This window comes from Solea solea, chromosome 15 (assembly GCF_958295425.1).
Source record: "Solea solea chromosome 15, fSolSol10.1, whole genome shotgun sequence".
In the NCBI taxonomy this organism is placed as follows: domain Eukaryota; kingdom Metazoa; phylum Chordata; class Actinopteri; order Pleuronectiformes; family Soleidae; genus Solea; species Solea solea.
The window spans coordinates 23,816,877-23,831,535 of NC_081148.1; the positions used below are offsets into that span (position 1 = coordinate 23,816,877).

At 40.4% G+C, this 14,659-nt stretch overlaps 1 protein-coding gene across 1 annotated transcript; it reads left to right on the top strand.

Annotated features, from left to right (window-relative positions):
- The first annotated feature begins 101 nt into the window (after nucleotides 1-101).
- Nucleotides 102-10,601, top strand: gtpbp2a (GTP binding protein 2a). Its single transcript, XM_058651474.1, has 12 exons — nucleotides 102-539; nucleotides 2,468-2,494; nucleotides 2,794-2,978; nucleotides 3,579-3,687; nucleotides 3,787-3,984; nucleotides 4,062-4,236; nucleotides 8,086-8,305; nucleotides 8,392-8,527; nucleotides 8,975-9,033; nucleotides 9,158-9,329; nucleotides 9,519-9,683; nucleotides 10,247-10,601. The coding sequence occupies exons 1-12, from the start codon at nucleotides 330-332 to the stop codon at nucleotides 10,427-10,429; spliced, it is 1,839 nt and encodes a 612-aa protein (XP_058507457.1). The 5' UTR covers nucleotides 102-329; the 3' UTR covers nucleotides 10,430-10,601.
- Nucleotides 10,602-14,659: the final 4,058 nt, after the last annotated feature.

Here is a 14,659-nt window from a genome sequence, read left to right on the forward strand (position 1 = left end):
CCCAAGCGGGCGGTATTCAAACCCACTTACACCCTCCGGAAAAAGAGAACCGCTCTTTTGCGCTCTGCGGTTGAAAGAATCGAGCACACCTTGACATTTGGAACTGTGACGTAGGCACTTCTAAGGCATAACACCCCCTCCGGCGGACGTTGGTGTTATTGTTGGAGTTTCCCATTGCTCTGTGTTGTTGTTTTTTATTTTTAATGAGTGTAAATCTACGCGAACACACACATGAAAACTCATTTTATACGGCTTTTTTTAACAGTTTGAGCTCCGTGTTTAGCTAGGTAGTGGCAGAGCTAACAAGTTCGGGTTGCCGGGGGAAGTCGATGGATGCGCGGGTATCGGACTTATTTGACTCAGGAAATGGACGCAACCCTGGATCATCTTCAGCCGTCCCGTCCAACAGCAGCAGGCCGACGAAGTGGCACAGCGTACCCCTCAAAAAGTCCTCATCTAAGAAGAACAAGAGGAGCTCTAAGTCCCTGCTCTCTTTCAACTTAAAACCGAGCAACAACGCTCCGTATCTACCTCCAGAGGTAATGAAGCCGATTTGGCGCAAGTTTAGTACATTTACTTACTCAGCAACACGCTTTAATGTCAATTTCCACTTTAAAAAAAGGCAAATCTGTTGTCAAAAGCGCCTACTCTAAATCTAGAGTGCCATCCTATTGTAGGCATTACGGGCGTAGTATGGTGACAATCAAGGGTTACCAACATCCGGTTTTCAGAATAATACGTCACTGCTGACTCAACGTGTTACCGTACGGATTCTCTTCAGAGGACGTTTTCACTTTAAAGTCAGTTAATTGTCCTTTGAAGTGGCGTATGTGTCTGATCTTTGAGTTGCTGTATATTTCCCACCTGCAGTTCGATAAGGCAAAAGGTGCACCATGGCTTCTTTAAACGTTTTGAGTAGCCTTGGTGAAAAACTGTCAAAATATTCTCAAAGATTTGAAAAATTGGAGAGCACAAATGAACGGCACTTGATGGTCAATTGTACAGATGACAAGACAAGCATTGTTCAAAAGGCATGTTCACATTTTTTTGCTTTTTGTACAAAAAATCGTGTGTGCAATGCCGTTGCCCTTGCAACCATTGCAAAGATAAATGGATGTGTAGGTTTTTTTTCATAAACAATCCATACAGTAACACTGTGGGATTTTTAAATGTATGTATTTTACATACATTTTAAACCATCATAGTTCATCATTCATGCAGTGTTGAAGTTTTATTCTGAAAACCGGATGTTGTTTTGGCTGTACGTGGCTGAAACGAGCCAGTGAATTTACCAAAATACCCACAGTACGGGGGCACTCTAAATCTGTTAGCTTGACCTCAGTAACTCTGCGTGCGTGCGTGCGTGCGTGCGTGTGTGTGTGTGTGTGCAGTAGAGTAGTTGTTGCTATTGTGTCTCGACTCGTAGGTGACACGTAGCTCGTTGCCATGGCAGTGGAAAATGAATGACAAAGTACTCGCGTCATGATATTAACAACAATATCTGATGCCAAGTGCAGTTTTACAGTACGAAGCCAAAGTTTACGTGACACGTTAGCAGCTAGCTGTTAGCAACAGAGAAGCAGTTCAGTTGTGTTTTTGGGCAGAGTTGCCCAAAACATTTGTTTTGTTTATTTTGAAATGTATTATTTTGTGGCAGAATGACAATATTTATATGGAAACAAAACACGTTTGCTGATTAACCATTTTTAATTAATAGATTCGTATGTTGGTAACAGTTGAAGACCTATATGTGAAATAGAGCTGCAACTAATGATTATTTTCAAGTAGTATTTGTTTGGTCCATAAAATGTCAGAAAATATTGATCGGTGTTTCCCAAACCTGACAATGATGATGTTCTCAAATGTCTTGTTTTGTCCACAACCCAAAATGATTTAACGATTTGTTTGTAAAATGGAGAAAAGAAAGCAGAAAATATTCACATTTAGGAAGCTAACAAATCAGAAAACTTGTATTAATTATTGAAAAGACACTCGAATATTTCTTCTTTCACTTATGAGCAGAAACAAATTGACTTTACTTTAATTATTTAATATTTTTATTGTATGTGAGTGAGGTCACATTACTCAGCAGAAATTCAGTGTTGAGGGACGTGTCTGAACATATTCCACGGCTTCACTTCACTCCCCACCATGTAAGCTGTTTTACTCTGTTAGTATCCATTCAAAAATATTTATGTCACATTTAGGAACGATGACCTTTAAATATATATCTATTGATTGACTAGAAAACAATTGTGGTTTTCCTTATAACACATTAAGTAAGTGTTTAGTAAGGGTTGGCTGAGTGTGTACACAGTTTGCACTGCACTCCAGTCACCATCTATTCACAGTGTTTCACTGGCTGCTCATTCTTTGTGTCTTTAAACAAATCAATAGCCTGTTGTTTTGACTTCTCTACACACTGACAGCTGTTGTCCTTTTGTTTCTCCCTTTCTCTGTCTCTTAGAATGAGGAGGGAAATGTAGAGTACAAGGTAAGCCATCTGTCAGCCACCGTGCCTCAAAATATACTCATTGCATGTTACAGCTATGGGTCAAATCAATCAATACAGTAAATTCCAGCGTTAAATCATTTGATCTGCCAAGGAAAACCAACATCACAGTGGATTAGCGAGAGTACTTTTAGTATCTGCACAGCTGATTCCTCACGCAACATCAACACAGACTTTATTTACAATTTTTATTGTCTCACTCTTAAAAGTAATCCTTTTAAAATAACCTCAGATCCAGGTCACTAACTTGAGGTTTATGTGGAATCCTGTCCCTCGTCCAGCTCAAGCTGGTGAACCCCACACACTATCGCTTCGAACATTTGGCGACACAAATGAAATGGCGACTGCAGGAGGGTCGAGGGGAAGCTGTCTATCAAATCGGCGTCGAGGACAATGGCATGCTGGTCGGACTATCGGAGGACGAGATGAGGGCTTCACTGAAGACGCTACGTCGGCTGGCAGAGAAGTGAGTGGAGAATCATAGTTGTTATTCAGTAACTATTAGAAAGTGTTGTTGTATGAGGTACTCGCACTACTTGCCCACCTAACAAAAGTCTTTTTATCTCTTTTTAGTCCATTTTCCCTGCATTATATCTCTGTTAGACTGTGCTTTCTGTACGGAAACTGAAGTTTGTGTCGCTTTGTTAATGGCTTACTCTCTACACCAAAGCCCATAAAGAAAATCATTGATTTTACATCCCTATACGGAGGACCTTTTGGTCCACTGCTGCCTCCGCCAGTAAGTTAAAATGTGTAATTTTGTGACTCTGGTGTTTAAAGTGCCTCATTGACATTTACCAAAGTAACACAAGGTTATAAATCATGGCAGCAGCAGACCAGCAGTTCCTGTGTCTCCTGAGCTAAAAACGCTTATTTTCTCTGTGGACTTTGGTGCAAGTTTCAGTTTCTATTTGAAAACTGCTATCTCATAGGGTCGGCACCTCATACAACCACACTGAAGTACCTCAAATAATAGTATATTGATATTATCTCACCACAAAAAATAACATTTAATTCCTTATAAGTGGAAATGTACATGATTTAAATAGCACACATTATTTGACAGAGTTGGAGCTGACATCACTGTTCTCCAAGAGCAAGAAGTGGATTATGACACTGACGTACCGCGTAAGATTGCTGAGGTTCTTGTTCGTAAGGTGCCGGATGACCAGCAGGTCAGTGAGGCTACTGAAGTTGTTCTTTTATCCACCCCCAATTGGTTGTTTTATCAAAAATTCCCAATACGTTTCTTCCATTTGTGTTTTCTCCTTCAGTTCTTGGACCTGCGAGTCGCCGTGCTGGGTAATGTGGACTCTGGAAAGTCCACCCTACTGGGTGTATTGACGCAGGGCGAACTGGACAATGGTCGGGGGAGAGCGAGGCTCAACCTCTTCAGGCACCTCCACGAGATCCAGACTGGTCGTACTTCGAGCATCAGCTTTGAGATCCTTGGCTTTAACAGCAGAGGCGAGGTGAGAAAAGATCCAAATTGTTATTTTTTTTTGTACTTTTTTTTACAGTCGTGTAAGTCTCGTGCTTCTCTTCTCAGGTTGTGAATTACAGCGAGTCTCGGACGGCGGAGGAGATTTGTGAGAGCGCCTCCAAAATGATCACGTTCATTGATCTGGCAGGTCACCACAAGTACCTGAAGACCACCATTTTTGGCCTCACTAGCTACTGTCCGGATTTTGCCATGCTCGTCGTGAGCGCCAGCACTGGCATTGGTGAGTAAACGCATATTTGGACTCCTTTCCATGCACAGTAAAGTCGCGCTACGATTGTGCTACGTCATTTTTCTGGACCGCTGTCCTTGTCCTAGTATATAGGCATCGATTTATTATATGGGGTGTATAAATGGGCGATTTGTGGTTGAACTTTTTATGTCACAGGCCAAAGCAAATTTGGCTGGCGGCTAGTTGGTAGCATTTTAAACGTCATGTTAAACGTACTGACTTGACTGTCTATCTATGTACACGTCAAGTTTGCTGACTAGGTCGGATCACAAGGACACTCGCAGGTAATCGACACTCGCAGGACCAGTCTGACTGCAAGGCTATGTTTGTGTACACCACACCTCCCCCACCCTCCCACATGTAGTAGTGGATTTCACCAACGGTGGCTGATCACTGTGCAAACATGATATCTGATATCTTATGTAACAAGCCTCCTCCTCCTCCTCTTCTTCACTGCCTGCCTCTACTAGTCCCAAAATATCTCAAATGCCATCCATTCATGTCAAAGTCCTCTGACCCTGCTGTCAAGGGTCTGTCGCTGCATCTCGTGCAGGTTTGGTGAAGCTGAAGCTTACAAATGGTTCAGGAAGCTGCTTTAAGTGTCCACAGAGTGCTAACTTTGCAGAAAATCATCACCTGAGGTTATGCCCCACAGCACCTGCGGCTATTTTGAATGAAGTAGATCCAAGTGTAAATCTCCTATTACCTCACCAAGGCCGTTATGTTTTACCCAGTGTTGTTCTGTCTCTCCAAGGAACATAATTCACCTTTTTAAGTGTTTTCAAAACTGGGAAACTGAGTGGCTGCCTCTCATCCATTATCTAGTTTTAGGTTTTATACTTATACGATCTGTACCAGAGCGGTCTATGCATTCACTACACCGGAGCTTTTATTATAACAGCAATGCCGTGTAGTGTGTATGTGTGTGTCTGTGTGCGTCACTGCTGTGTTCCGTCGTGCCTTTATTTCACCTCTCATATTAACACTTTAGAGGGTTCACACTGTACCATACGCGAGATGCACCCGACAGCCGTGTCTATTTTAAAAATGTTGGCGTCTGGTCTAGTTTTCAGTTGTTCCCAGTAAAAATAGACAGAGAAACGATCTGTTGATAATGATATTTATATTACATAAAAATGACACCTTTCATACTCGTTTTAGTGTCTCATTCTTAAATGTCTTGTTTTTGATTCAGTTTTAATGATTTCTTTGTTATATGGAGCAAAGAAATTAAGAAAATATTCACATTTAAGAAGCGGAAACAACCAGAAATGTTTGTTTTACTCATGAAAAAAGCTTCAAACCGATGAATCAATTATCAAAATAGTTGACGATTAATTTATTGATCAATTAATAATCGAGTAATTCTTTCAGCCCTATTATATTTATATTAGGTGAATATCTCTAGCTAAGATAAATCAGAAAAAAAAAGCCTTGAACATTATACAATAAATTGGTTATTAAAAAGACATTTAAAACCTACATCTCTAAGGGAGAGAGTTTTCATCCGGACATGAACTCATGGGCCCAGACAGGAAACCCTCTGTTAAAAACCTTGCAATCCTCTATATCTATAGGTCATATCTGTTTGCTAACAGGCGGACAGGTACTGTTTGTTGATGAAACCTGAGGCTTGGAGACAAATAAGTGGTTTACGTAGCAGTTCAGCTCATAAACCTACACAAATTACATTAGCTGTGGTCATTTAGGGCTGCTTCATTTATCGTCTAAGCAGCAGATCATTTGGTGGCAACAAAATTACGTTCATTAATGTTTTTTTCTATGCAGATGACACACGATCAAATGTTTTTTGTTTTGTCCAGTTATTCCGTTTTGAATGATTTCTGTTATCGGATGCAAAGGAAACAGAAAATATTCACAAAAGAGAAGCTGAAAAACCAGAAAACTTGTTATAATTATTAAAAAAAACCTCAAACTGACGAATCAGTTATCAAAATAGTTGCCATTTCATGTAGTAGTGGTTGCAGCCCTAACATAATGATCTAAACTGTATAACACAAAGATGTATTCCATAAGTTAAATCCAATATTCTGCAGCCTTACTGTAAATTTATGGTCCGACACTCGGACATAAGTCTTGTGTTAAGGAATAATTTTATTGGAGCTATTTTTATACACTAATACCACTAAAGGTATCTAAATTATTCATGCAGGAACTTGAGCCATGATTTCTGATTGAGGTATATCGATATGATGAAATCAAAACAAAACTTCATTACTCATAGGACATTTGAGGGCTTTTTTTCTTTGCCAGATCGTTAAATACAGACAAACACAGGGGGGTGTAAATGGGATCAAGAGTGGGGATCACCCCCCGGCTACGTAACAGCCAGAAAGAAAGAGGACATCGGTTCTGCAACCTTAGAGCTACGTCTTAAATTATGAAACGACGTAAAGGATCTGTGGTAACACAACTGGCCTCGTCTTAAGTTGTGACTGTGACACAAACGGAGAAAAAAACAAACCCCAAAGTGTAGGTTTACCGCCTCGTATCATCATCACGTAACTCTGTGGTTATCGAGTTGACATTTTGAAGCTCCCACTTCCCGGGTGATCACACTGACTTTGACTTTTGTTTGTTTTATTACACTCTCCGTGGTTGCTATGGATGCACCGAGAATAACACGGCAAGCAAAACAATCCGCAGCTCAGCTGGTGAGGGGGTCAGGGTATTTTGAGTCGCCGTCGAGTCAACCTTTATTTAAATGTGTGGTGGATCAGTCCACTTGATCTCATACACTGTTTCTAGCATGCACTAAAATTGTAATTTGGCTTTCTGGACAGCTGAAGCCTAGTGTGACATAATTACTACACATGACATGGTCGATAAATCCTGACCTTCTTTCTTTCTTTCTTTCTTTCTTTCTTTCTTTCTTCATGTCATAACAAAAAGACGTCATGGTAAATTCTATCCGCTGTTATCAGTTTGCAGACACAGCGTCGTCACCCTCAGACTTGCCTGTTTAATTGCCGCTGTAAAGATAAGTCACGCTATCTTTGGTCACACCAGTCTTTAACTGCAGACTGAGAGCAGCCACTGTGTTTGTACACAAATGAATTTTTCTGTCTCCTTTTTTCTTATTTAATCAAATTAAGTCTTATACAAGGAGGTTCATACTATCTAGCTACTGTAGGCAGGATTTCTAGAAAATACTGTAGTTAAGTGCTCAGCATTTTACAAATATAGTGTTTGTGTTTTTCTTATAATTATTACTGTTATTATTATTATTATTATTATTATTATTAGGGCTGCAACTAGCTATTATTTTCCTAATCAATTAATCTGGCGATTATTTTCTTGAATAATCGTTGAATTTTTAGTCCGTTTGTCAGCGTTTCTCAAATGTCTTTTAGTTTTAGGGATTTATTTGGTATATAGAGCATATACAACTGAAAATATTCACATTAAGACTGTGATTTTAAGGAAAAACCACTCAAACAATCAAAATAATGACGCATAACTGATGAAACGTTGCATCCCTAATTATTATCATCCAGCTATAAATGCAAATAATTGTATAATTGTCCAACGGTTGGCTTGACAGGCTTCAAATTTGGCAGTTGACTTACAGTGTGTGCAATGCTTGGACAGCAAGTGAAAGAGATATTGGTTGAAATGTTGTGAGCTCCTCTCATCAGAAGCAGTCTCTCCATCCCTGAAACATTTAGGTTTCTTTGCATTGTAGGTACTGGAGTGTTTGGAGAATAGCTGTATCATAACAGCTTCTCTGTCTCTCTCCCCGTCCCTGAACTGCGTTGTGATTGCTCAAATTTATCCCCAGAAATAACCATTTTCCCCCTCTCTCACCCTTTCATTCAGCCGGAACGACGAGAGAGCATCTGGGGCTGGCCATGGCCCTGAAGGTGCCCATCTTCATCGTCGTCAGTAAGGTGGACCTGTGCACGCGGGCGACCGTGGAGCGCACGGTGCGGCAGCTGGAGCGCGTCTTGAAACAGCCGGGCTGCAACAAGGTGCCCATGGTGGTGGAGAGCACCAACGACGCCGTCACCGCCGCGCAGCAGTTTGCCCAGTCGCCCAAGTATGAGACACTTAATACTGTACATCCGTAGTCATTTAATGTGTGTGTGTGTGTAATAATCACCCATTACGTGCTCTCCTTGACAGCATCACTCCCATCTTCACCGTGTCCAGCGTGTCCGGAGAGAGTCTGGACTTCCTCAAAGTCTTCTTCAACATCATCCCGCCTCTGAGCAACAGCAAGGCACAAGAGGAGCTAATGCAACAGCTAACTGAATTTCAGGTACTGAAGAGTGAGAAGAAGAAGAAGAAATGTGAATATGAATGTGAATGTAGAGGAATCCAGCGAAGTATTGGAAGTAACTGTGGCGGCCTCACCACACAAGCTCCCCTAATTTGTGTTTAGCATGGTTTGTCCCGGCAACAATAATTGGGCTTTATAGAAAAAACCTTTTGTTCATTTGATTATGATTTGTCCTTTTTCTTCTTCTACTTCTCCTCTTTCTTCATCTTCTTGTCCTTCCTTATTTGGCATGTCCGGGGGGGGGACTGAAAATGCACGGAAATTCACAAAATGTTGCCCAAAATTTAGAATTCCATTTAATTTGTTTCTATTAAACCTTTTTGAAAAGTTTTACAATTGAATGGGGACAAGCGGCTCCACTAGATGTCGTAACGCACACATCGGTCACAGAATTGTGTCTTAACAGTAGCGTACATTCCATTACAGGTGGATGAGATCTACACAGTGCCAGAGGTGGGGACCGTGGTGGGAGGCACTCTGTACAGGTCAGTTGAAAATACTCATCATCATCATCTTCTACCGTTTTGTGTTTGTGTGTTTGTTTGTTTGTTTGTTTGTTTGTTTTTGCCGCGGAATCCTTCTGAAGCACTGTTCTCTCTGCTTGTGCAGTGGCATTTGCCGAGAGGGAGATCATCTCGTAGTGGGGCCCACAGACTCAGGCCAGTTCAAGGAGTTGAGCGTCGGCAGCATCCAGAGAAACCGCTCTGCATGCAGGGTGCTAAGGGCGGGTCAGGCTGCCACGCTCGCCCTCGGCAACTTCGACCGGTCACTACTACGCAAGGTGTGTGGAAAAATTTTATTTTTCTCTCTCTACTCTCTTTTTATATATATATATCTCTTTTTATACATATATATGTGTGTATATATATGTGTGTATATGTGTATATATATATATATATATATATATATATATATGTATATACTTTCACAACTCAAAAACCCTTTTTAAAACCCTGTGTTACGTTCACAGGGCATGGTGATGGTGAGTCCCGAGATGGATCCAACCATCTGCTGGAAGTTTGAGGCGGAGATTGTGTTGCTCTTCCACACCAAGACCTTCCACAAGGGTTTCCAGGTCACGGTGCACATACGCAACGTCAGGCAGACGGCCACTGTGGAAGCTGTGTATGGCAAGGTGAGTTCAGAGAGAGAGAGAGAGAGAGAGCTCACAGCTCTACAGAGCATTCACTTATGTTATTATAAAAAGTGTTAAAAAAATTAAAAATAGTTTGGTTTACTGAGAAACTGTGACAAGATGATCTGATCAACATCGTATTAATCCCTGCAATTCATATTTTAAGAGTCTGTGTTTAGTCAACAACTGTGTATAATAAAGTCATCTTTTGACAGTTTTAATATTCAACTACAGACAACGAGGAAAGAATGCACAACTTTCACCTTTCTCACTTTCACCTCTTTTAATTAACTAACTTTTCTCATTTTAGATCATATGAAGTTACTTCACAATTCCTCTCTTTATGTTTCTAGTGTGTCTCACTGACACTAGATTTACTGGCCCCCTAATGTCGACTCAAATTGTGGCAATTATTAAGATTTAGCAATTTATAGACCTGGATCAGGATCAGGACCTCAGGACCTCAGGACCTCAGGACCTCAGGACCTCAGTCCATTACTGACCTCTGATGTAGTTAATTAATGCAAAATGATGGTCACACTTTTATTCTTGTTCCACCACAGGAGGAGCTGAGGACTGGAGAGAAAGCCGTGGTCCTCTTCAAGTTCATCAAGCAGCCGGAGTATCTGAAGGTCGGCGCCAAGGTGCTCTTCAGAGAGGGCGTGACCAAGGGGATCGGCCATGTCACCAAGCTGCAGCCCATCTGTCCACACCAGGCATCACAAAGTGAGAATGAGGGTGCCTAAAGCTTCTTCTTCTGTTAAGAAAAAACAATGTCCCACTTCAGCACTAGGTGCTCTTTGTCCAAATGGCCTCTCTTCGCTTCGAAAATCCCCGTCACAGGGGTTCCTTGGTTGTAATCGTCCTTTTCTAAAATGGTGTCGCCACCATCATCGTCCACCTCTGTCCTCCTAGGACCTTTTTAATTAAAGCTGATATTTTTACCCTTTAGCATTCTGAAATTGAGGTTTTTCACAGCACTGACTAGAGGAAACACTTCAGCCGCGTCTTTTAAGGGGTCGTTCACATGCAGCATCTAAAAGCCCGATGTGTCTTTAAACCATGTTGCTAAACCTTGGTGGAGCTGTTGTGTCGTGGAGGCGTCGCGGGCAAATAAAAAGCAGCAAAGAACGGACAAAAAACACCTGTTTGAACTACTTCTTTGGCCTGAGTCACATCATGAGACGCCCGTCACAACAGCGTCCGTTCAAATGCATATTTACATTTAATGAACATTATTGTTCGCAAACAAACAAAGATGCTGCACGGCCCCCCCAAAAAACACACGGCGGCGACATCTACCAAAGTGATAACGAGTATGCAGCTAGATCACACGATCGCACTGCACAGGATGCTTTCTCAGACGTACGTTTAAAGTGCTGCCTTTCACAGTTTACACCTGAATGCACACGTTTGCACTGAAACTCAAAACTGCCAGTGTTTGATGTACTGTACCTGTGGCTGACTATTGTTTACAAACTCAGTCGTTAAGTATGAGACGCTTTGACGTAAAGAAAAAAGAAAGGTCCAGTGTGTCGTATTTAGTGGCGTCTATTTACATTCTCAGTCACCACTAGATGCCACTAAAACCTGCACACTGAACCTTTCCGGTGCGACTTGTTGTGTTGACTGTTGTGAGATGAGCTTGTTTGTTGTTACCAGCGTCGTGCCTCTGACAGGAGACGAATCCTCCGGAAAAGAATTATATCCTCTTATTCATTAACTAGTTATCGCTTATATTAGGGAGATGAAAATGCGGTGAGATGCATTTAGGTGTGGGACCATATGAAAACTTGTCTTGCATCTAAGATGCAGTCTGCAGTCATCGTGAGAGATTTATATCGCAGTGTGCTGGGAAATTGTACATATCGTCCCATACCGTGATGCTATTGTGGTTCTCAGACAAATCTTGTCATATATTAGCTAAATTATCTCGCTTAAAGGTCCAGTGTGTAACATTTTTGCAGGTTTAAATGGGGAAAAAATAGAATAAACGACCCATTAGTGTGCTTATAAAAGGGTAAAATCGCATTAAAGTTTAATTTTCATAGTTGTAGAATAAGCTTTTTTCAGTGTACATGAGGTAAAGACCACCAGGGCCAGCGTAGTTCTCCGATGTGCTCAGGAAAGTTCTCAGTTTGCTGCATTCATGAGATGTCACTCACTGATTCTTACACGCTGGACCTTTTTAAAGCTGCGTTGCTGTTGAAAAAAGGGGCACTTTATGGAGGTGAAGGACCGCGTTGCGAGGTTTGCAGAGGGAGAACTCGAACCCCAGTTTTTATTACGTCACCCTGCCAAGCAAATTCACAATCACCTTAATAACTTCAGTTTTGTTCTGTGAGGAAAATGTGTGTTGAATGCCTCTGGGGTGGGGCGGTGCACTGACATAGTAATGATGCCGCCGCGGCCTGTCTGTTTTTAAGTGCTTTAGTTACTCAGGTCAATGTCGATTGTGTATTAAGACGGCGATTCCGCTGTCACCGAAGAACTCTCCGGCCAATGTTGGTGTCGCCGACTTGGTTGCGAGGTTACTTGTCTCCCAAACAGATGTGTTTTTGATTTGTATTATCAAATGTGAAGCTGTGTACTGATGCAGCTTTCTTATGCTATGTTCAGACTGCCAGAAAAGACTGGACGATTTGACCAATCCGCGTTGCCGAAACTCAAAAATCACTAAATCTAAGCTCACATTTTGTTCACACGACGTTGGTGTCAAACATCTCTTTACAGCCTGTTCTTCAACGTAAGCCTACGAGAGAATAAAGTCGCAGTGCATGGCTGCGTTATGGCCATTGCTGTTGATTTGAGCACCCAGAGCTTGAAAAATTGCGTGTTTTCAAAAATCTGATTCTTTTTTTCTGGCAGTCTGAACTAGGCCTTAGATAGCAAATATGTTTGAGGTACTCGATACTGTCTCTCAAATTGAAGTTACTGATATCGCTAACTTTGACCGGGTTTTACCACAGTGCCTAATGGAGTTAATCCTCCCTGTCGGTAGCTTTCCATTGCACCCCAAATTTTACAACATATAAGTGCAAGCAGGGTACATTTAAAAAAGTTGGTGCTATTTCCAGAAACAGTTTTGTCTAGAGGATGACTTTGAGAATGAATGTTTATTTGTTTTCTGTGTTCACTGCATGCTGTTTTGATCTTTTTAAGACAATTGTGATTAACGAATGAAATGTGTGTCCCGTTTTTGTCGCGTCTCCAAGTTTGTGTGTAAAAAAACAACAACTTTCAGAGCATTTCAACCAAAAACATTTTCTAGCCTTTATGAAGAGTTCTTTCAGGTGCTGAAAGTGTGTTTATAGCACATCTGAGAAGTGTTTTTATAGATTTCTAGACGTTTTACAATTCTCTCAATTGCCCTTTTCTCACTGTCGCATTCTTCTTAATCACACGGTTATATTTAAGACCTGTTTTCCTTTATACAAATTGTAATATTTTCATTATTTTCTTTCGGGTGAAATGCAATATTTATGTACAGATCCAATTTGTGTGTCATGATGTACATGAATAAAAGTTTGTCGCCTTAGCAGATGTTTATTTTGTCTTTTATTTTATTTTGTCTTTTCTTGTTGCGTCGCCTCCTTAGCTTAACGACCATAAACAATGAACAAATATGGTATATCATATACCTGTTGTGTACCTTGAGTTTATTAGAAAACAGACGAGTGACACCTGCTGGCCTGTCAGAAAGTCACAGGATTCTTGAATGCCTTCTCAGTAACAGAATTATTTGAGACAACTACTCCCAGAAACTGGGTCATAACCCACAGCTGGGTCACTGGAGATACCTTTTTATAGGTAAGCCAAAAAATTACTTGAATTCTTGATTTTTGAATACTTTACTTGATTTATTAAATGCATTTATTTGCTAAGTCGTGCTGTTTTTTTTTATAGTTAAAAAATATTTGTAATTATTTGTAATGTAGTTATTTGTAAAACATGTTTTAAATCATATTTTATACATACATACATTACAATCACTTATTAATTTATTGCTGCGTTAATGTCATATTATTATTGATGGTTGATCACTGGGTTCTAACTTTTAATCAAGTTCGCTGCTTTTGGCTACTTAAATATTGCTGACTCATGTGAAAGTGACCATGAAGTGCTCAAAATGGCCGCCAGAGGCCTTCCCGGCGGTGACACCTGTGACGAACATCGCTCTTTCGGCGTCTCATCGTCTCTTTTGTTCACCGTTAGCTCCATCTCCTCCCGGTAAGAATTATATTTAATCGCTATGACGTTGTTTTGTTGGAAAATGTCAACCGGGAGTCGGTGTTTGAGCGTTTTTTTACTCGTTTACCGTCTACTCTGCATGTTAGCAGAGTTAGCTTAGCTACGCCGCAGGTGCCTCTGACAGATATCAGTTAAATAATTATAATATAAATAAAAATAATTTTAGTTGATTATAGAATAAATATAATAGTGTTAAAGTAACGACACAAGGCTCCATTTAATTCTTTAATTCTTTATGTTGCTTTGCATTGTTCAAATTTGGTTTACATTCACAGTAAAAAAAAAAAAGCAGTGTTAAAGTCACAGTTAAATACGGCTAGGTTAATTGATTACTACATTAATCGTCAACTATGTTGATAATCGATTAATTTAGTTGTGTTTTCAGCCTCTTAAATGTGAATGTTTCTGTTTTATTTAAACCATAACAAATCATTAAAAGTGAGTCATTTGTCTCTGTGGACCAAACAGTTCAAGAACATAATTTCCAGGTTTAGTAAACACTGGCTGACATTTTCTGATATTTTACAGATCTAACAAGTACAAAATAATCAACAGATAAATCAATCGCAGCCCTACACTTAAAGTCTATTACCTCATGTTAGAAAGACTTTAGTGCTATGTTAGCATAAATTGAGTTAAACTTAACAATCCTGGTATTTATCCCTTAACTTCTCAGCATTGTTGTTCATATCTGGAACTTTTCATGGGCACTTTGTGATTTCACT